Below are 23977 nucleotides of genomic sequence, written 5' to 3' on the forward strand. Positions count from 1 at the left end.
TGATGTAAGGGAATGGAAACCTAAGGCTGTGGGGCTTTATTATAATTTCTGAATTCTATCTATCAGTTTCTGGGAAAGCTGGGTGACATTAATAGAAGGAGACCTTGGAACGGCAAGTCTGCAGTCCCCTATACTGTCCCCCATCACTCAGCTTTCCCAGGCACTGGGTCCTTTATCGGAAGGGGGGGATGCACACATGACTAATGCCTGCATTTAAGGGGGCGGGTAGGGTCACATCCCTATTATTAAGGACTCTTCATTAACCCCCACCCTCCCCCCAGGGATGAATCAGTCTTCTGCTGGATTCATTATAGGTCAAAGGACGACCTCGCACAAAGAATAAGCCATAAAACATGAAGGAGAAGATCCTCTCAGGCTCCATGAAGACGAACAGCGCAAAAAAATCCAGAACCCCCCTCCCCCAGAGCCGCAGGCGGACAGCACAGATACGGATTACAGAGGAGAAGACGCTCATCACAGCTCAGAAAAGTTTTTAAACTTTCTAGTAAACTTTGTGTTTCAATTTGCCCATATGTCCTACATTTCTGCTTGCTGTCAGTGAATGAGCCATTAGAGGGGCATTCCATATATGTCAAGGTATCCCCTGTCCACATCATGCCCGATCCATGGGGAAAGGGGGTCCATGAAAGGGGACTATCATCTCTGATATACATCTGGGGGTTTGTTACAATTGTGTCACGATCGGGAAGATTTTAAAAACTTTTCATCCTGGGATCATGAAACTTTAGTGACTTGAAGACATTAAAGGGGCGATACCAGACGGTGATTCACTGCAGGGATACAGACCTGAACATGCACACAGTGACGACCCACCCAGCAGCGCCTATGGAAGGACCTCAGTGGGTGGGAGAAGTTTCTGTAGGGCACTAGCACCCCCACCCTCCTTCTTGCTCCAGGCGTAGGAGAAGATTGCACCCTAGACCCCCCCCCCCAACCCCCACCACCACCCGGGCCTCTGCTTCATGTTATAGAATACAACAACCCATCCTCCCCTTATCTGTCCGAGATAACAGGATGGATATGGATATGGAGGGGTCCCCCCCCCCCCCCCGATGTGCCCAGCCCTAGCCCAGAGGTCATCACAGGTAGTCACCGGCCCATTAGCTGTTGTGTACACAGGGATCCCAAACACAACACAAGTGTCCAGACCTTCTCCTCTTTATAGATAAGAGGCTGATCTGTTGTGTACATAACATTACACCAAGTACAAAGACAGGACAAAGCCTGACAGCCCCAGTATATAGGAGCCGAGGACAGGGGAAACTATAGATCCTGACATACAAGTTACCAGCAGAATAGTGAGTGCAGCTCTGGGGTATAATAAAGAATGTAACTCAGGATCAGTACAGGATAAGTAATGTCATGTATGTACACAGTGACTGCAGCAGAATAGTGAGTGCAGCTCTGGGGTATAATACAGGATTTAACTCAGGATCAGTACAGGATAAGTAATGTCATGTATGTACACAGTGACTGCACCAGCAGCAGATTAGTGAGTGCAGCTCTGGGGTATAATACAGGATGTAACTCAGGATCAGTACAGGATAAGTAATGTCATGTATGTACACAGTGACTGCACCAGCAGCAGAATAGTGAGTGCAGCTCTGGGGTATAATACAGGATGTAACTCAGGATCAGTACAGGATAAGTAATGTCATGTATGTACACAGTGACTGCACCAGCAGCAGAATAGTGAGTGCAGCTCTGGTGTATAATACAGGATGTAACTCAGGATCAGTACAGGATAAGTAATGTCATGTATGTACAGTGACTGCACCAGCAGCAGAATAGTGAGTGCAGCTCTGGGGTATAATACAGGATGTAACTCAGGATCAGTACAGGATAAGTAATGTCATGTATGTACACAGTGACTGCACCAGCAGCAGAATAGTGAGTGCAGCTCTGGGGTATAATACAGGATGTAACTCAGGATCAGTACAGGATAAGTAATGTCATGTATGTACACAGTGACTGCACCAGCAGCAGAATAGTGAGTGCAGCTCTGGGGTATAATACAGGATGTAACTCAGGATCAGTACAGGATAAGTAATGTCATGTATGTACACAGTGACTGCACCAGCAGCAGAATAGTGAGTGCAGCACTGGGGTATAATACAGGATGTAACTCAGGATCAGTACAGGATAAGTAGTGTCATGTATGTACACAGTGACTGCACCAGCAGCAGAATAGTGAGTGCAGCTCTGGAGTATAATACAGGATGTAACTCAGGATCAGTACAGGATAAGTAATGTCATGTATGTACACAGTGACTGCACCAGCAGCAGAATAGTGAGTGCAGCTCTGGGGTATAATACAGGATGTAACTCAGGATCAGTACAGGATAAGTAATGTCATGTATGTACACAGTGACTGCACCAGCAGCAGAATAGTGAGTGCAGCTCTGGGGTATAATACAGGATGTAACTCAGGATCAGTACAGGATAAGTAATGTCATGTATATACACAGGGACTGCACCAGCAGCAGAATAGTGAGTGCAGCTCTGGGGTATAATACAGGATGTAACTCAGGATCAGTACAGGATGAGTAATGTCATGTATGTACACAGTGACTGCACCAGCAGCAGAATAGTGAGTGCAGCTCTGGAGTATAATACATGATGTAACTCAGGATCAGTACAGGATAAGTAATGTCATGTATGTACACAGTGACTGCACCAGCAGCAGAATAGTGAGTGCAGCTCTGGGGTATAATACAGGATGTAACTCAGGATCAGTACAGTATAAGTAATGTCATGTATGTACACAGTGACTGCACCAGCAGCAGAATAGTGAGTGCAGCTCTGGGGTATAATACAGGATGTAACTCAGGATCAGTACAGGATAAGTATTTCTATAGTGATTATCCTGCTCCTATAATAAATTTTCAGGCATGAATATGCAGGACCTTATCTTTCTTGTTTATGTCACAATAAAGGAGCAGTTTCCTCAATAACGAGCCTGTGGGGAGTAGTAGTAGATGATGTTGGGGGTTTCAGGTGCAGCTTTGTCCCTATTATGTCCATGTTTATCCTGTGAGATGAGGGAACAATGGCGCAGAATACAATGGAAGCTTCAGCTCATTATGTAAAGCGGATTATACGATCCTATTAACAATCAACCAATTAAAAAGAGGAAATGCTGCAAAAAAAAAACTGTAAAAATCGAGGAGACAACTTGTAATAGTCCCACAATTACCCCTTATCCAGGACAAGAGGAGGGGTCATGTGTATACAAGGGGCTCTCTATCCAATATACTATAGCAATCTCCATTCCACGGCTCCCCAGCTGCTGAAGCACTACAACTCCCAGCATGCTGTGGCTGTAGGAGAATGCCTGGAGTTGTAGTCTTACAGGTTCGGAGGAGACTCTGCTCCTTGCAGCATGTTAACTCCTCCACGGCTGCAGTGTGAACTTTACACCCGCACTACCATGTGCATTATTCAGACAGATCATGGCGAGAGGCTGAGGGTGCAGGAGCCGCACAGACACCGCGGCATAGCAGAGCCGACCGAGCGGGGGCAAGGAACAGCCGCCACGCACTGCACCGCGCACAATGACAACCTTTGTTCTGCCGCGAAACATAACGCAGCTTTGTGTTACTAGGAAGTCACTTCACAGATCACAAGCAAAATGCACCGAAAAGGGTCAAAACCCATCACAAAACATCAAAACAGGGTCAAACGGCCCCCATCTATGCTACCGCAGCGAGAGGGGGGGCGCTGGGACTGGTGGAGAGGTTACCATAACTGTTTATGTCTGTAATAACAATAATAATCTTTATTTATATAGAGCCATTATTTTCTGTAGTGCTTTACGTTTTTTGCTGTGGAGGAATCAGGCTGCGAATAGTTAACTTTGCAGGGACCCCAAAAGGAAATGACACATCATAAAGCGCCCAGTGAAACCGACAAGACAGGCAGATGGGCAAAAGCCGTAGAGGGGGGCGACTGGCGGCCAAGCAGGCAAACATTACAGAGGGGGGCAACTGGCGGCCAAACAGGCAAACATTACAGTGGGGGGCAACTGGCGGCCAAACAGGCAAACATTACAGAGGGGGGCAACTGGCGGCCAAACAGGCAAACATTACAGAGGGGGGCAACTGGCGGCCAAACAGGCAAACATTACAGTGGGGGGCAACTGGCGGCCAAACAGGCAAACATTACAGTGGGGGGCAACTGGCAGCCAAGCGGACAAACATTACAGTGGGGGGAAACTGGCGGCCAAGCGGGCAAACATTACAGAGGGGGGCAACTGGCGGCCAAACGGGCAAACATTACAGAGGGGGGCAACTGGCGGCCAAGCAGGCAAACATTACAGAGGGGGGCAACTGGCGGCCAAACAGGCAAACATTACAGTGGGGGGCAACTGGCGGCCAAACAGGCAAACATTACAGTGGGGGGCAACTGGCGGCCAAACAGGCAAACATTACAGTGGGGGGCAACTGGCGGCCAAACATTACAGAGGGGGGCAACTGGCGGACAAGCAGGCAAACATTACAGTGGGGGGGAAACTGGCAGCCAAGCGGGCAAACATTACAGAGGGGGGCAACTGGCGGCCAAACAGGCAAACATTACAGTGGGGGGCAACTGGCGGCCAAACATTACAGAGGGGGGCAACTGGCGGCCAAGCAGGCAAACATTACAGAGGGGGGCAACTGGCGGCCAAACAGGCAAACATTACAGTGGGGGGCAACTGGCAGCCAAGCGGACAAATATTACAGTGGGGGGAAACTGGCGGCCAAGCGGGCAAACATTACAGAGGGGGGCAACTGGCGGCCAAACATTACAGAGGGGGGCAACTGGCGGCCAAGCAGGCAAACATTACAGTGGAGGGCAACTGGCGGCCAAACATTACAGAGGGGGGCAACTGGCGGCCAAGCAGGCAAACATTACAGAGGGGGGCAACTGGCGGCCAAGCTGGCAAATATTACAGAGGGGGGCAACTGGCGGCCAAGCTGGCAAACATTACAGAGGGGGGCAACTGGCGGCCAAGCTGGCAAACATTACAGAGGGGGGCAACTGGCGGCCAAGCTGGCAAACATTACAGAGGGGGGCAACTGGCGGCCAAGCAGGCAAACATTACAGAGGGGGGCAACTGGCGGGCCTTCCCCCAATCGGTACAGAGGGGGCAACTGGCGGGCCTTCCCCCAACCCTCACAGAGGGGCAACTGGCGGGCCTTCCCCCAACCCTCACAGAGGGGCAACTGGCGGGCCTTCCCCCAACCCTCACAGAGGGGTCAACTGGCGGGCCTTCCCCCAACCCTCACAGAGGGGGCAACTGGCGGGCCTTCCCCCAACCCTCACAGAGGGGCAACTGGCGGGCCTTCCCCCAACCCTCACAGAGGGGGCAACTGGCGGGCCTTCCCCCAACCCTCACAGAGGGGGCAACTGGCGGGCCTTCCCCCAACCCTCACAGAGGGGGCAACTGGCGGGTCTCAACCCAACCCTCACAGAGGGGGCAACTGGCGGGTCTTCCCCCAATCCGTACAGAGGGGGCAACTGGCGGGTCTCAACCCAACCCTCACAGAGGGGGCAACTGGCGGGTCTTCCCCCAATCCGTACAGAGGGGGCAACTGGCGGGTCTCAACCCAACCCTCACAGAGGGGGCAACTGGCGGGTCTCAACCCAACCCTCACAGAGGGGTCAACTGGCGGGCCTTCCCCCAACCCTCACAGAGGGGGCAACTGGCGGGCCTTCCCCCAACCCTCACAGAGGGGCAACTGGCGGGCCTTCCCCCAACCCTCACAGAGGGGGCAACTGGCGGGCCTTCCCCCAACCCTCACAGAGGGGGCAACTGGCGGGCCTTCCCCCAACCCTCACAGAGGGGGCAACTGGCGGGTCTCAACCCAACCCTCACAGAGGGGGCAACTGGCGGGTCTTCCCCCAATCCGTACAGAGGGGGCCATCAAGTTGTTATTCAAAAGATTTTAGAAGGGACTGAATGCAACAGACCCTTCTACACAGATAAGTGATGACATAAATCCTTGTGCACCATGTGAGCTTCATCCTCCCTGCACTGTGCGGCCTCCCCCGGCTGTGCGGACCTGCCAGTAACCTGCTGGTAACCTCAGCCGCACCCAAAGACTGACGGATTTATAGGAATCTCTCCTGCTGTTTATATACATCTGGAAAGAATTCCTTTACCTCCGAGCCAGAGGCGTGCAGCTGCCACGGTAATAAGACACTGCAAGGGAAGCTGCTGACAAAGCACTCACAGCAGCACAGAGTATGTAAGATATATAAGCAGTAACTAACCTACCGGCCTTGGGGTCAGGGGCCCTTACTCCCACCCATAGCACCAGGACCACAACCCTTTAATTTGTAGTGTATATGGAGAAAGGGAGGGGGTCTTTTGGATTAGGACCCAGCTTTCCCAGGTGCTCCCCAAGACAATAGGATACGTACAGGTGATAGTAGACAGGCAAGACAATGGACAGACGCCCAGCAGATGCGTCCCCCTCCCACCAGACAGTTACATGACAAAGCCTGTTACCATATCAACACAACACTCCTTCATAGAGACCTGAGGACTGAAGAATTGGGGGGGGCTCACCTGATACTGACTATGGACGAAACCTGCTTCAATACAATGCAACAGACCTGCGATGCCCCGCATCATAGTCATAGAGGGGAGTACAAAGGGCTATAGTGAGACACATGGACGTCAGAGTGGGACCCCAATTACTAGTCCATACGTATCGCCCAATCCAAGAGTAGGTACTGCACCCCCCGTGTACTCACCGGCATCATCTTGGCTCCGTACCGCATTTATAGAAGCCGGGGGGGCGACGTCAGCTGCCGAGAAGTAATCCGGGGGGTGTCCGGGTGACGTCGCTCATTCAAGACGCAAGAGAAGGTTTGAGAAGAGGCCGAGACCCTGCGGAGGGAAAGAAAAGGAATGAATCCAGGAACGACAGATGACATCACCTCCATCCTCTGCTACGGATGATGAGGATCCACTCCGCTGCAGAGATCTCTATAGGCTACAGGACTATATCCACTTACCTGCAGCACCTGCTCATACACATCTGCTAACACTGCTTTGTCCTGATCCGGCACAACACTGAGCCCCCTATGGACCCCTAATACAGGACCATAGTGTTCCCTATGCCGCCATATAGTGCACAGACGCTTACATTACAACAGATCCATATAAAGTCTCCGGACATGATGGATGCCCAGACGTGCAGCAGTCGCCCCCATAACTTATGAACATTCCTGTAGCCTTATCTCACCTGCTGCCTAATCTGTAACCCCCTCTCCATACACACACACACTGTAACGCCCCCGCAGCAGCTTACCCTCAGCACCCTGTGTGCCTGATCTATATCAGGATAATCTGTACCTGTCTAACCAGCGCCCCTCCCCCACACAGACCTGCTGACAACCTTCTATAGGGCCAACATCATGGACCAGGTAAGGTCAGGGGTCACGCTGATATCCCTAATATGGCATCATGGCAGACTTAAAGTTCTGTAATTCGTACAACTGAGGGTTTGTTACAATTGCATCCAGTCTAGCGGTGCCCCTGCTGTGGGTGTTAGTGGCAAATTCCTAATCTACATCAGGACGAGTCCAGCAACAAGTGGTTAATCACCAGCGATATCCTGACCCTTAATATCACCCTTTAGGGGTACAACTGTAACAAAGCTTCAGCTGTAAGAACATTGTATTGGCTCCAAGTATAAGCCGGAAAAAAATAAATAAATCACCTTCTCCTTCTAAATTGGAAACAACTGAAACGAACCCTCTGCTGTGAGACTGCTTGTGAAAAAACAATCAAAAGCAACATAAGTTTCTCTCCTGTACTGGTCCCTTGTTACAATGTATCAGCGCACTATCCAGGCTGTTCACATCTATCTAAATATAAACTACTGTAACAAACCCTCTGCTGTGAGGCTGCACTCGTACTCTGCTCGGATACCACTTAAATAACACCTCAAAGCATAAGCAACAACATTTCTCTTTATACGCTGTTGTTTGTTACAGTGTATCAGTGCACAAATCAGGGTCTGATCAAGTCCTTCTTAAATGTAAACTCCTGCAACAAACCCTCTGCTGTCCAAGTATCAAGTCTGTGCCGCTTCTTAGATCCTATACGTAAAAAGAGTCATCTCATTCACTGTCAGCAAGCGGAGATCTTAAAGAACTGATGTACAAAGTATCTGAGAAAGTAGAGAAAGTTGCAGAACTTATCAGTGCACAATGATCAGCCTACAGGTAACAGATGGACCCCTTCAACGCCCCTGCAGGGCCCCACATTGTGACTCATAAGATGGGGGGGGGGGGCTCTTAAAGGGATAAACAGTGTAAGATGTTGGTGATGTTTACAATGATTTATTAACCCATTCTGTTCACTGTGGGACAGAATCCCTTCTATATGTCAGGGCAGCTGCACATACATGTAACATGTGTCATATATGTAACATACATAAAAAATTATTATACATTAGTTGTGTCATACAGGCAACAAATATGCACCATACATCAAATAAAGGTACATTACATTCATCATACATACAATACGCATGTCATACATGTAACATGTCCATTATATGCATCATACATCAGATATGGGTACTTTAGATGCAACATACGTCCATTATATGCATCATACGTGTAACATACGTCCATTATATGCATCATACGTGTAACATACGTCCATTATATACATCAAACATGTAACATACGTCCATTATATACATCAAACATGTAACACACGTCCATTATATACATCATACATACAATATGTGTGTCATACATGTAACACATGTCCATTATATGCTTCATACATGTAACATACGTCCATTATATACATCATACATACAATACCTGTGACATACATGTAACATACGTCCATTATATACACCATACATTATATATATGACCACTTTATTAGCACAGCTAACCATTCCCCCAGTGTAAATAAGTAGCAAGAAGCCCCTCAGCTCCATAGCGCCCCCCATCCCGTGCAGTATGAGGAGCAGCCCCCGTTTCATCTCCTGACACCTCCCCTTTAAGGACTTGTCCATGTCCCACCTGTGTCCGTGCAGTCCCCCGTCCTCTCCTGGGATCTCCAGCTTTGTCCTGTGGAGAGGAGACGCGTCTGACCGCAGCTGAGAGGCCGAAACCGCAGCGCCCGCCCCCTCCTGCCTGAGCGGCGGCCGTGACGTATCGCCCCGCCCCGCCCCCCCCCGGGTTACGTCACTCCTTACCTTGAGATCACATGACCCGCCGCTCCTTCTTCTCCCCGGGCTCTGAAATCGGCGACCTGATGCGTTATAGAGGTCGTGAGGGGCGACAGACGCGACACTGAGCGGCGCTTAGGACTTTGTGGTAGTTGAGAAAAAGTTAAAATGGCCGCCGCCCCTTCCCGGGGCACAACATGGGTTGTCATGGTAACAGTGGAGTCATCCCCCTGGCGGGGATGAGGGGAGGGGCTGCAGTCCTCTGCTCACAGCGCCCTCTATAGTGTGGAGGCCGGCACTGCATCCAGAACAGGCGTATCAATGGCGATCAGTTATCAAGCATAAATAATACAAGTATTTAGAAAATATTGGTTATTTTGTTTTTGGAGTCTTAACCCCTCGTCGCCCATGCATTTCCGCTCATCTCCTCCGAATCCATAACTTTTTACATGTGAATATCTGTACGAGGGCTTGTTTTTTTATTGCACAGCAGATTGTACCTCCTGGTGGCTCCATTTAATATGTCATGGATTATATTGTAATGGGAAGCTGGAAAACATTCCAGACACATTGAATTTGACAAAAAAAAAAAATCACATTTGCGCATTTCTCCTACAGGCTCCGTGTCTACGGCTTTCAATGTTCGGTCCAGGTGACATCTCCCCTTTATTCTTTGTACAATCAGAGATAACACATTCAGACAGGATTTATTATAGGTTATTAAATTGGTCGTCACCTTTAAAAAAAAAATAAAAAATTTATATACTTTCTTGTAACAATTCCTCATTGTTTGCAAGATCTCTGCTTGCTGTCATTCTATCGGTAGCTTCATTGGTTACTTCCCTTGGATATATATTGGTCCCTGGCCATGTGATGTCACACAGGTGCACGGCTCATTATATCCCTGGTCATGTGATGTCACACAGGTGCACGGCTCATTATATTCCTGGTCATGTGATGTCGCACAGGTGCACGGCTCATTATATCCCTGGTCATGTGATGTCACACAGGTGCACGGCTCGTTATATATCCCTGGTCATGTGATGTCGCACAGGTGCACGGCTCATTATATCCCTGGTCATGTGATGTCACACAGATGCACGGCTCATTATATTCCTGGTCATGTGATGTCGCACAGGTGCACGGCTCATTATATCCCTGGTCATGTGATATCACACAAGTGCACGGCTCATATCTCTGGTCATGTGATGTCACACAGGTGCACGGCTCATATCTCTGGTCATGTGATGTCACACAGGTGCACGGCTCATTATATTCCTGGTCATGTGATGTCGCACAGGTGCACGGCTCATTATATCCCTGGTCATGTGATGTCACACAGGTGCACGGCTAGTTATATGCCTGGTCATGTGATGTCACACAGGTGCACGGCTGATTATATTCCTGGTCATGTGATGTCGCACAGGTGCACGGCTCATTATATCCCTGGTCATGTGATGTCACACAGGTGCACGGCTAGTTATATGCCTGGTCATGTGATGTCACACAGGTGCACGGCTCGTTATATCCCTAGTCATGTGATGTCACACAGGTGCAAGGCTGATTATATTCCTGGTCATGTGATGTCACACGGGTGCACGGCTCGTTATATCCCTGGTCATGTGATGTCACACAGGTGCAAGGCTGATTATATTCCTGGTCATGTGATGTCACACAGGAGCACGGCTCATTTTATCACAAAGCTCTGATTATTCTCTGTGATATAGCGAGTTGTGCACCTGTGTGACGTCACATGATTTTTAATTACGAAACTTTTTTTTTTCGTAGACAAGGTTTTGATTTTTTAAAATCTACTGAAACCTGAAAAAGCCTATATAAATTTGGTACCCCCCCCCCCTGATCGTGCCGTCCAAGAGAATAACATCCAGGTGTCATTTGTGGAGCACAGTGAAGGCTGTGAAAAAAAAACACAAGAAAATGGGCCAAATGGTGTTTTTTGCCAATTTTGCCACATTTGGAATTTTTTTCCAGCTTCCCAGTACACGGCATGGAATGCAGCACGGTGGCTCAGTGGTTAGTATTACAGCCTTGCAGCTCTGCACATCTGGTTTCAAGTCCCAAGGTAAACATCTACAAAGAGTTTGTATGTTCTCTCCGTGTTTGTGTGGGTTTCCTCCGGTTTCTTCCCACACTCCAAAACATACTGGTAGGATGATTAGATTGTGAGCCCCATTGCGGACAGGTACCGACTTGGCAAACTCTGTGCAGCGCTGCAGAATCTGTGTGCGCTATAAAAATAAAGGAATAGATAGATATTGAATACCGGCACTAGGAAATACAGTTTGTTAGGCAGAAAACAAGCCCTTATAAAGCTCCAAACACAGAACATTAAAAAAGTTCTGGAGTTTTAAAGGAGGGGAGCGAAAAATGGAAATGCAAAACATCAGCGAGAAAGGGTTAAAGATGTTGGAAAGCTTTTGCCATTTTTCTTTTGGAGAAACCATATGAATCTCCCTCTCCGTGCTGGTTTCTAGTGATGTGTCATTCACGAATCAGCTGGCTCTTGTTCATGAACGTCGTGAGCCCATGAGCCAATGGCTCTCTTAACCCCGCCCCTTACCGTCTCACCACGCCCCCTTTAACCCGATACAATCGGGTTAAAAGTGGAGTGGTGAGGGTTGATTGACTGGTCTGCGGATCCCTATTATATATTTAATAGGGAGCCGTTCAGGAGCCAGAAGAGCCGGCTATTCTTAGTGAGCGGAGCCAAATGAGCCAGCTCACTAAGAAGAGCCGGAATTCCCATCACTACTGGCTTCAGAGATTCACCTACCTGCATGCCACTATGGGCGTATCGGAGGGGAGGGGGGCCGGCAGAGGGCGGGCCCAGGCAAAAAAAACGGAGGAGACTATAGCGACAAACTTATATTTACTAAAAGGACGCAGTCTCTTTGTAATTACTGGCGCAGGAACGCTCACGGGGGAAATATTAAGAATGTGTTTGTGTTTGAAACACGCTGTATTTTACATGACTTAATAAAAATAACCATTTTTAACATGGAAAGGGCCTCTTCCGTGCAGAGCTGGATTAAATCGGACCGACTTCCGTCATTCACCTGGAAAAGATGCGTCTCTACTATTCAATACTCTCCGATACTCTCAGGAGGAGTCCCGCTCATTTTGGTGGTGCGGTGGGTCCACGCCCGCAGTGTTACAATGGGATTCTAGAATATCCTAGATCACTAATATATAAAGTATTTTGGTGCATTTTTCCTGCATGAAGATCAGGGCAGGAACCGTCAGGAACCCACAAGTGATGACGTTCTGTGACGTCTCCCAGTAGTAGGGAAACATTTTTTCTTAATTACTTCACACCAATTGTTATGTAACATAAGGGATGAGTAATTAGAGCTCCGCTGGCTACGTGTTTGCTCCATGTATATTTTAAGTTTCCAAAATTACTCTTGTTATATATAGTTACCATGTGGCCCCACATTATACCCCCACAATGTCCTGATATGTAAGTCAGTCCACTGCCCATAGTTGTACCAAATCTATAGGGGAAGTAGAGGTGCCTCATTATTGTCATCCTGTATCACAAACGGAACTCCGTGTCACCCCTATTTATCTGTTCGGCGCTTATGTGGATGGACAAAGGCCGATAATGGTTTTTGGCGTGCGAGGTGCATGTGGCGGCATTATTTATACCAATATTTTATGTATTTTCTGATGTAGTCAGTCCACACCTAGTAGTGACTGTGGAGAGGGCAGTGAGGGTACATAAAGAGTGGTGGTGACTGGTAGAGGGACACTGAGTATGTAGAGGGCAGTGAGGGTACATATAGAGTGGTGGTGACTGGTGGAGGGGCACTGAGTATGTAGAGGGCAGTGAGGGTACATATAGAGTGGTGGTGACTGGTAGAGGGGTACTGAGTATGGAGAGGGCAGTGAGGGTACATATAGAGTGGTGGTGACTGGTAGAGGGACACTGAGTATGTAGAGGGCAGTGAGGGTACATATAGTGTGGTGGTGACTGGTAGAGGGACACTGAGTATGTAGAGGGCAGTGAGGGTACATATAGAGTGGTGGTGACTGGTAGAGGGGTACTGAGTATGGAGAGGGCAGTGAGGGTACATATAGAGTGGTGGTGACTTGTAGAGGGGTACTGAGTATGGAGAGGGCAGTGAGGGTACATATGGAGTGGTGATGACTGGTAGAGGGGTACTGAGTATGGAGAGGGCAGTGAGGGTACATATAGAGTTGTGGTGACTGGTAGAGGGGTACTGAGTATGGAGAGGGCAGTGAGGGTACATATGGAGTGGTGATGACTGGTAGAGGGGTACTGAGTATGGAGAGGGCAGTGAGGGTACATATAGAGTGGTGGTGACCGGTAGAGGGGTACTGAGTATGGAGAGGGCAGTGAGGGTACATATAGAGTGGTGGTGACCGGTAGAGGGGTACTGAGTATGGAGAGGGCAGTGATGGTACATATAGAGTGGTGGTGACTGGTAGAGGGGTACTGAGTATGGAGAGGGCAGCGAGGGTACATATAGAGTGGTGGTGACTGGTAGAGGGGTACTGAGTATGGAGAGGGCAGCGAGGGTACATATAGAGTGGTGGTGACTGGTAGAGGGGTACTGAGTATAGAGAGGGCAGTGAGGGTACATATAGAGTGGTGGTGACCGGTAGAGGGGTACTGAGTATGGAGAGGGCAGTGAGGGTACATATAGTGTGGTGGTGACTGGTAGAGGGGCACTGAGTATAGAGAGGGCAGTGAGGGTACATATAGAGTGGTGGTGACTGGTAAAGGGGTACTGAGTATGGAGAGGGCAGTGAGGGTACATATAGAGTGGTGGTGACTGGTAGAGGGGTACTGAGTATGGAGAGGGCAGTGAGGGTACATATAGAGTGGTGGTGACCGGTAGACGGGTACTGAGTATGGAGAGGGCAGTGAGGGTACATATATAGTGGTGGTGACTGGTAAAGGGGTACTGAGTATGGAGAGGGCAGTGAGGGTACATATAGAGTGGTGGTGACTGGTAGAGGGGTACTGAGTATGGAGAGGGCAGTGAGGGTACATATAGAGTGGTGGTGACTGGTAGAGGGGCACTGAGTATGGAGCAGGCAGTGAAGGTACATATAGAGTGGTGGTGACTGGTAGAGTGGTACTGAGTATAGAGAGGGCAGTGAGGGTACATATAGAGTGGTGGTGATTTGTAGAGGGGTACTGAGTATAGAGAGGACACTGAGGGTACATATATAGTGGTGGTGACTGGTAGAGGGGTACTGAGTATGGAGAGGGCAGTGAGGGTACATATAGAGTGGTGGTGACTGGTAGAGGGGTACTGAGTATGGAGAGGGCAGTGAGGGTACATATAGTGTGGTGGTGACTGGTAGAGGGGCACTGAGTATAGAGAGGGCAGTGAGGGTACATATAGTGTGGTGGTGACTGGTGGAGGGGTACTGAGTATAGAGAGGGCAGTGAGGGTACATATAGAGTGGTGGTGACTGGTAGAGGGGTACTGAGTATGGAGCGGGCAGTGAGGGTACATATAGTGTGGTGGTGACTGGTAGAGGGGTACTGAGTATGGAGCGGGCAGTGAGGGTACATATAGTGTGGTGGTGACTGGTAGAGGGGTACTGAGTATGGAGCGGGCAGTGAGGGTACATATAGTGTGGTGGTGACTGGTAGAGGGGTACTGAGTATAGAGAGGGCACTGAGGGTACATTTATAGTGGTGGTGACTGGTAGAGGGGTACTGGGTATGGAGAGGGCAGTGAGGGTACATATAGAGTGGTGGTGACTAGTAGAGGGGTACTGAGTATGGAGCGGGCAGTGAGGGTACATATATAGTGGTGGTGACTGGTAGAGGGGTACTGAGTATAGAGAGGGCACTGAGGGTACATTTATAGTGGTGGTGACTGGTAGAGGGGTACTGGGTATGGAGAGGGCAGTGAGGGTACATATAAAGTGGTGGTGACTAGTAGAGGGGTACTGAGTATGGAGCGGGCAGTGAGGGTACATATATAGTGGTGGTGACTGGTAGAGGGGTACTGAGTATGGAGAGCGCAGTGAGGGTACATATAGAGTGGTGGTGACTGGTAGAGGGGTACTGAGTATGGAGAGGGCAGTGATGGTACATATAGAGTGGTGGTGACTGGTAGAGGGGTACTGAGTATAGAGCAGGCAGTGAGGGTACATATAGAGTGGTGGTGACTGGTAGAGGGGTACTGAGTATAGAGCGGGCAGTGAGGGTACATATAGAGTGGTGGTGACTTGTAGAGAGGTACTGAGTATAGAGAGGACACTGAGGGTACATATATAGTGGTGGTGACTGGTAGAGGGGTACTGGGTATGGAGAGGGCAGTAAGGATACATATGGAGTGGAGGTGACTGGTAGAGGGGCACTGAGTATGGAGCGGGCAGTGAGGGTACATATAGAGTGGTGGTGACTGGTAGAGGGGTACTGAGTATGGAGAGGGCAGTGAGGGTACATATAGAGTGGTGGTGACTTGTAGAGAGGTACTGAGTATAGAGAGGGCAGTGAGGGTACATATAGAGTGGTGGTGACTTGTAGAGAGGTACTGAGTATAGAGAGGGCAGTGAGGGTACATATAGAGTGGTGGTGACTTGTATAGAGGTACTGAGTATGGAGAGGGCAGTGAGGGTACATATATAGTGGTGGTGACTGGTAAAGGGGTACTGAGTATAGAGAGGGCAGTGAGGGTACATATAGTGTGGTGGTGACTGGTAGAGGGGCACTGAGTATGGAGAGGGCAGTGAGGGTACATATAGTGTGGTGGTGACTGGTAGAGGGGTACTGAGTATGGAGAGGGCAGTGAGGGTACATATAGAGTGGTGGTGACTTGTAGAGAGGTACTGAGTATAGAGAGGGCAGTGAGGGTACATATAGAGTGGTGGTGACTGGTAGAGGGGCACTGAGTATGGAGAGGGCAGTGAGGGTACATATAGAGTGGTGGTGACTGGTAGAGAGGTACTGAGTATAGAGAGGGCAGTGAGGGTACATATAGAGTGGTGGTGACTTGTAGAGAGGTACTGAGTATAGAGAGGGCAGTGATGGTACATATAGAGTGGTGGTGACTGGTAGAGGGGTACTGAGTATGGAGAGGGCAGTGAGGATACATATATAGTAGTGGTGACTGGTAGAGGGGTACTGAGTATGGAGAGGGCAGTGAGGGTACATATAGAGTGGTGGTGACTGGTAGAGGGGTACTGAGTATGGAGAGGGCAGTGAGGGTACATATAGAGTGGTGGTGACTGGTAGAGGGGTACTAAGTATGGAGAGGGCAGTGAGGGTACATATAGAGTGGTGGTGACTGGTAGAGGGGTACTGAGTATGGAGCGGGCAGTGAGGGTATATATAGAGTGGTGGTGACTGGTAGAGGGGTACTGAGTATGGAGAGGGCAGTGAGGGTACATATAGAGTGGTGGTGACTGGTAGAGGGGTACTGAGTATGGAGAGGGCAGTGAGGGTACATATAGAGTGGTGGTGACTGGTAGAGGGGTACTGAGTATGGAGAGGGCAGTGAGGGTACATATAGAGTGGTGGTGACTGGTAGAGGGGTACTAAGTATGGAGAGGGCAGTGAGGGTACATATAGAGTGGTGGTGACTGGTAGAGGGGTACTGAGTATGGAGCGGGCAGTGAGGGTACATATAGTGTGGTGGTGACTGGTAGAGGGGTACTCAGTATAGAGAGGACAGTGAGGGTACATATAGAGTGGTGGTGACTGGTAGAGGGGTACTGAGTATAGAGAGGGCAGTGAGGGTACATATAGAGTGGTGGTGACTGGTAGAGAGGTACTGAGTATAGAGAGGGCAGTGAGGGTACATATAGAGTGGTGGTGACTTGTAGAGAGGTACTGAGTATAGAGAGGGCAGTGATGGTACATATAGAGTGGTGGTGACTGGTAGAGGGGTACTGAGTATGGAGAGGGCAGTGAGGATACATATATAGTAGTGGTGACTGGTAGAGGGGTACTCAGTATAGAGAGGACAGTGAGGGTACATATAGAGTGGTGGTGACTGGTAGAGGGGTACTGAGTTTAGAGAGGGCAGTGAGGGTACATATAGAGTGGTGGTGACTGGTAGAGGGGTACTGAGTATGGAGAGGGCAGTGAGGGTACATATAGAGTGGTGGTGACTGGTAGAGAGGTACTGAGTATAGAGAGGGCAGTGAGGGTACATATAGAGTGGTGGTGACTTGTAGAGAGGTACTGAGTATAGAGAGGGCAGTGATGGTACATATAGAGTGGTGGTGACTGGTAGAGGGGTACTGAGTATGGAGAGGGCAGTGAGGATACATATATAGTAGTGGTGACTGGTAGAGGGGTACTGAGTATGGAGAGGGCAGTGAGGGTACATATAGAGTGGTGGTGACTGGTAGAGGGGTACTGAGTATGGAGAGGGCAGTGAGGGTACATATAGAGTGGTGGTGACTGGTAGAGGGGTACTAAGTATGGAGAGGGCAGTGAGGGTACATATAGAGTGGTGGTGACTGGTAGAGGGGTACTGAGTATGGAGCGGGCAGTGAGGGTATATATAGAGTGGTGGTGACTGGTAGAGGGGTACTGAGTATGGAGAGGGCAGTGAGGGTACATATAGAGTGGTGGTGACCGGTAGAGGGGTACTGAGTATGGAGAGGGCAGTGAGGGTACATATAAAGTGGTGGTGACTGGTAGAGGGGTACTAAGTATGGAGAGGGCAGTGAGGGTACATATAGAGTGGTGGTGACTGGTAGAGGGGTACTGTGTATGGAGCGGGCAGTGAGGGTACATATAGAGTGGTGGTGACTGGTAGAGGGGTACTGAGTTTAGAGAGGGCAGTGAGGGTACATATAGAGTGGTGGTGACTGGTAGAGGGGTACTGAGTATGGAGAGGGCAGTGAGGGTACATATAGAGTGGTGGTGACTGGTAGAGGGGTACTGAGTATAGAGAGGGCACTGAGGGTACATATAGAGTGGTGATGACTGGTAGAGGGGTACTGAGTATAGAGAGGGCAGTGAGAGTACATATAGAGTGGTGATGACTGGTAGAGGGGTACTGAGTATGGAGAGGGCAGTGAGGGTACGGTACATATAGAGTGGTGGTGACCAGTAGAGGGGTACTGAGTATGGAGAGGGCAGTGAGGGTACATATAAAGTGGTGGTGACTGGTAGAGGGGTACTAAGTATGGAGAGGACAGTGAGGGTACATATAGAGTGGTGGTGACTGGTAGAGGGGTACTGAGTATGGAGCGGGCAGTGAGGGTACATATAGTGTGGTGGTGACTGGTAGAGGGGTACTGAGTTTAGAGAGGGCAGTGAGGGTACATATAGAGTGGTGGTGACTGGTAGAGGGGTACTGAATATGGAGAGGGCAGTGAGGGTACATATAGAGTGGTGGTGACCGGTAGAGGGGTACTGAGTATGGAGAGGGCAGTGAGAGTACATAGAGAGTGGTGGTGACTGGTAGAGGGGTACTGAGTATGGAGAGGGCAGTGAGGGTACATATGGAGTGGTGATGACTGGTAGAGGGGTACTGAGTATGGAGAGGGCAGTGAGGGTACATATAGAGTGGTGGTGACTGGTAGAGGGGTACTGAGTATGGAGAGGGCAGTGAGGGTACATATAGAGTGGTGGTGACTGGTAGAGGGGTACTGAGTATGGAGAGGGCAGTGAGGGTACATATAGAGTGGTGGTGACCGGTAGAGGGGTACTGAGTATAGAGCGGGCAGTGAGGGTACATATAGAGTGGAGGTGACTGGTAGAGGGGTACTGAGTATGGAGAGGGCAGTAAGGGTACATATGGAGTGGAGGTGACTGGTAGAGGGGCACTGAGTATGGAGCGGGCAGTGAGGGTACATATAGAGCGGTGGTGACTGGTAGAGGGGCACTGAGTATGGAGCGGGCAGTGAGGGTACATATAGAGTGGTGGTGACTGATAGAGGGGTACTGAGTATGGAGAGGGCAGTGAGGGTACATATAAAGTGGTGGTGACTGGTAGAGGGGCACTGAGTATGGAGCAGGCAGTGAAGGTACATATAGAGTGGTGGTGACTGGTAGAGGGGTACTGAGTATAGAGAGGGCAGTGAGGGTACATATAGAGTGGTGGTGACTTGTAGAGGCGTACTGAGTATAGAGAGGGCAGTGAGGGTACATATAGAGTGGTGATGACTTGTAGAGGGGTACTGAGTATAGAGAGGGCAGTGAGGGTACATATAGAGTGGTGGTGACTTGTAGAGAGGTACTGAGTATAGAGAGGGCAGTGAGGGTACATATAGAGTGGTGGTGACTGGTAGAGGGGCACTGAGTATAGAGAGGGCAGTGAGGGTACATATAGAGTGGTGGTGACTGGTAGAGAGGTACTGAGTATAGAGAGGGGAGTGAGGGTACATATAGAGTGGTGGTGACTTGTAGAGAGGTACTGAGTATAGAGAGGGCAGTGAGGGTACATATAGAGTGGTGGTGACTGGTAGAGGGGTACTGAGTATGGAGAGGGCAGTGAGGGTACATATATAGTAGTGGTGACTGGTAGAGGGGTACTGAGTATGGAGAGGGCAGTGAGGGTACATATAGAGTGGTGGTGACTGGTAGAGGGGTACTGAGTATGGAGAGGGCAGTGAGGGTACATATAGAGTGGTGGTGACCGGTAGAGAGGTACTGAGTATGGAGAGGGCAGTGAGGGTACATATAAAGTGGTGGTGACTGGTAGAGGGGTACTAAGTATGGAGAGGGCAGTGAGGGTACATATAGAGTGGTGGTGACTGGTAGAGGGGTACTGAGTATAGAGAGGGCAGTGAGGGTACATATAGAGTGGTGGTGACTGGTAGAGGGGTACTGAGTATGGAGCGGGCAGTGAGGGTACATATAGTGTGGTGGTGACTGGTAGAGGGGTACTGAGTATGGAGCAGGCAGTGAGGGTACATATAGTGTGGTGGTGACTAGTAGAGGGGTACTGAGTTTAGAGAGGGCAGTGAGGGTACATATAGAGTGGTGGTGACTGGTAGAGGGGTACTGAGTATAGAGAGGGCAGTGAGAGTACATATAGAGTGGTGGTGACTGGTAGAGGGGTACTGAGTATGGAGAGGGCAGTGAGGGTACATATGGAGTGGTGATGACTGGTAGAGGGGTACTGAGTATGGAGAGGGCAGTGAGGGTACATATAGAGTGGTGGTGACCGGTAGAGGGGTACTGAGTATGGAGAGGGCAGTGAGGGTACATATAGAGTGGTGGTGACTGGTAGAGGGGTACTGAGTATAGAGAGGGCATTCAGGGTACATATATAGTGGTGGTGACCGGTAGCGGGGTACTGAGTATGGAGAGGGCAGTGAGGGTACATATAGAGTGGTGGTGACTGGTAAAGGGGTACTGAGTATAGAGAGGACAGTGAGGGTACATATAAAGTGGTGGTGACTGGTAGAGGGGTACTAAGTATGGAGAGGGCAGTGAGGGTACATATAGAGTGGTGGTGACTGGTAGAGGGGTACTGAGTATGGAGCGGGCAGTGAGGGTACATATAGTGTGGTGGTGACTGGTAGAGGGGTACTGAGTTTAGAGAGGGCAGTGAGGGTACATATAGAGTGGTGGTGACTGGTAGAGGGGTACTGAGTATAGAGAGGGCAGTGAGGGTACATATAGAGTGGTGGTGACTGGTAGAGGGGTACTGAGTATGGAGAGGGCAGTGAGGGTACATATGGAGTGGTGATGACTGGTAGAGGGGTACTGAGTATAGAGAGGGCAGTGAGAGTACATATAGAGTGGTGGTGACTGGTAGAGGGGTACTGAGTATGGAGAGGGCAGTGAGGGTACATATGGAGTGGTGATGACTGGTAGAGGGGTACTGAGTATGGAGAGGGCAGTGAGGGTACATATAGAGTGGTGGTGACCGGTAGAGGGGTACTGAGTATGGAGAGGGCAGTGAGGGTACATATAGAGTGGTGGTGACCGGTAGAGGGGTCCTGAGTATGGAGAGGGCAGTGAGGGTACATATAGAGTGGTGGTGACCGGTAGAGGGGTACTGAGTATGGAGAGGGCAGTGAGGGTACATATAGAGTGGTGGTGACTGGTAGAGGGGTACTGAGTATGGAGAGGGCAGTGAGGGTACATATAGAGTGGTGGTGACCGGTAGAGGGGTACTGACTATGGAGAGGGCAGTGAGGGTACATATAGAGTGGTGGTGACCGGTAGAGGGGTACTGAGTATGGAGAGGGCAGTGAGGGTACATATAGAATTGTGGAGACCGGTAGAGGGGTACTGACTATGGAGAGGGCAGTGAGGGTACATATAGAGTGGTGGTGACCGGTAGAGGGGTACTGAGTATGGAGAGGGCAGTGAGGTTACATATAGAGTGGTGGTGACCGGTAGAGGGGTACTGAGTATGGAGAGGGCAGTGAGGGTACATATAGAGTGGTGGTGACCGGTAGAGGGGTACTGATTATGGAGAGGACAGTGAGGGTACATATAGAGTGGTGGAGACCGGTAGAGGGGTACTGAGTATGGAGAGGGCAGTGAGGGTACATATAGACTGGTGGAGACCGGTAGAGGGGTACTGAGTATGGAGAGGGCAGTAAGGGTACATATAGAGTGGTGGTGACCGGTAGAGGGGTACTGAGTATGGAGAGGGCAGTGAGGGTACATATATAGTGGTGGTGACTGGTAGAGGGGTACTGAGTATGGAGAGGGCAGTGAGGGTACATATAGAGTGGTGGTGACTGGTAGAGGGGTACTGAGTATGAAGAGGGCAGTGAGGGTACATATAGAGTGGTGGTGACTGGTAGAGGGGTACTGAGTATGGAGAGGGCAGTGAGGGTACATATAGTGTGGTGGTGACTGGTAGAGGGGTACTGAGTATGGAGAGGGCAGTGAGGGTACATATAGAGTGGTGGTGACCGGTAGAGAGGTACTGAGTATGGAGAGGGCAGTGAGGGTACATATAGAGTGGTGGTGACTGGTAGAGGGGTACTGAGTATGGAGAGGGCAGTGAGGGTACATATAGAGTGGTGACCGGTAGAGGGGTACTGAGTATGGAGAGGGCAGTGAGGGTACATATAGAGTGGTGGTGACTGGTAGAGGGGTACTGAGTATGGAGAGGGCAGTGAGGGTACATATAGAGTGGTGGTGACCGGTAGAGGGGTACTGAGTATGGAGAGGGCAGTGAGGGTACATATAGAGTGGTGGTGACAGGTAGAGGGGTACTGAGTATGGAGAGGGCAGTGAGGGTACATATAGAGTGGTGGTGACTGGTAGAGGGGTACTGAGTATGGAGAGGGCAGTGAGGGTACATATAGAGTGGTGATGACTGGTAGAGGGGTACTGAGTATGGAGCGGGCAGTGAGGGTACATATAGAGTGGTGGTGACTGGTAGAGGGGTACTGAGTATAGAGAGGGCAGTGAGGGTACATATAGTGTGGTGGTGACCGGTAGACGGGTACTGAGTATGGAGAGGGCAGTGAGGGTACATATAGAGTGGTGGTGACCGGTAGAGGGGTACTGAGTATGGAGAGGGCAGTGAGGGTACATATAGTGTGGTGGTGACTGGTAGAGGGGCACTGAGTATAGAGAGGGCAGTGAGGGTACATATAGAGTGGTGGTGACTGGTAGAGGGGCACTGAGTATAGAGAGGGCAGTGAGGGTACATATATAGTGGTGGTGACTGGTAGAGGGGTACTGAGTATAGAGAGGGCAATGCGGGTACATATAGAGTGGTGGTGACTGGTAGAGGGGCACTGAGTATAGAGAGGGCAGTGAGGGTACATATAGTGTGGTGGTGACTGGTAGAGGGGCACTGAGTATAGAGAGGGCAGTGAGGGTACATATAGAGTGGTGGGGACTGGTAGAGGGGCACTGAGTATAGAGAGGGCAGTGAGGGTACATATATAGTGGTGGTGACTGGTAGAGGGGTACTGAGTATAGAGAGGGCAATGCGGGTACATATAGAGTGGTGGTGACTGGTAGAGGGGCACTGAGTATAGAGAGGGCAGTGAGGGTACATATAGAGTGGTGGGGACTGGTAGAGGGGCACTGAGTATAGAGAGGGCAGTGAGGGTACATACAGAGTGGTGGTGACTGGTAGAGGGGTACTGAGTATGGAGAGGGCAGTGACGGTACATATAGAGTGGTGGTGACCGGTAGAGGGGTACTGAGTATAGAGAGGGCAGTGAGGGTACATATAGAGTGGTGGTGACTGGTAGAGGGGTACTGAGTATGGAGAGGGCAGTGAGGGTACATATAGAGTGGTGGTGACTGGTAGAGGGGTACTGAGTATGGAGAGGGCAGTGAGGGTACATATAGAGTGGTGGTGACTGGTAGAGGGGTACTGAGTATGGAGAGGGCAGCGAGGGTACATATAGAGTGGTGGTGACTGGTAGAGGGGTACTGAGTATGGAGAGGGCAGTGAGGGTACATATATAGTGGTGGTGACTGGTAGAGGGGTACTGAGTATAGAGAGGGCAGTGAGGGTACATATATAGTGGTGGTGACTGGTAGAGGGGTACTGAGTATAGAGAGGGCACTGAGGGTACATATAGAGTGGTGATGACTGGTAGAGGGGTACTGAGTTTAGAGAGGGCAGTGAGGGTACATATAGATTGGTGGTGACTGGTAGAGGGGTACTGAGTATGGAGAGGGCAGTGAGGGTACATATAGAGTGGTGGTGACTGGTGGAGGGGTACTGAGTATGGAGAGGGCAGTGAGGGTACATATAGAGTGGTGGTGACAGGTACAGGAGTACTGAGTATAGAGACGGCAGTGAGGGTACATATAGAGTGGTGGTGACTGGTAGAGGGGTACTGAGTATAGAGAGGGCAGT

The 23977-nt window shown here is 50.0% G+C and overlaps 1 protein-coding gene across 6 annotated transcripts in view; it reads right to left on the reverse strand.

The window, feature by feature from the left end:
• Positions 1-23977, reverse strand: part of TP53BP2 (tumor protein p53 binding protein 2) — a 95287-nt gene that overhangs the window by 27612 nt on the left and 43698 nt on the right. For 2 of the 6 annotated variants that reach the window (XM_072140033.1, XM_072140028.1), the window contains exons 1-2: positions 9061-9191; positions 6763-6898 (exon numbers count right to left, since the gene is read on the reverse strand). In XM_072140033.1, the coding sequence (XP_071996134.1) occupies positions 6763-6789 (27 nt within the window). In that variant the 5' untranslated portion in view covers positions 6790-6898; positions 9061-9191. Of the gene's footprint in view, positions 1-6762; positions 6899-7026; positions 7176-9060; positions 9192-9236; positions 9387-23977 lie in introns of those variants that run through there. The other 4 variants (XM_072140030.1, XM_072140031.1, XM_072140029.1 and 1 more) reach the window with 3 other exon arrangements.

The sequence above is a fragment of the Engystomops pustulosus genome, chromosome 3 (assembly GCF_040894005.1).
Source record: "Engystomops pustulosus chromosome 3, aEngPut4.maternal, whole genome shotgun sequence".
Taxonomy (NCBI): domain Eukaryota; kingdom Metazoa; phylum Chordata; class Amphibia; order Anura; family Leptodactylidae; genus Engystomops; species Engystomops pustulosus.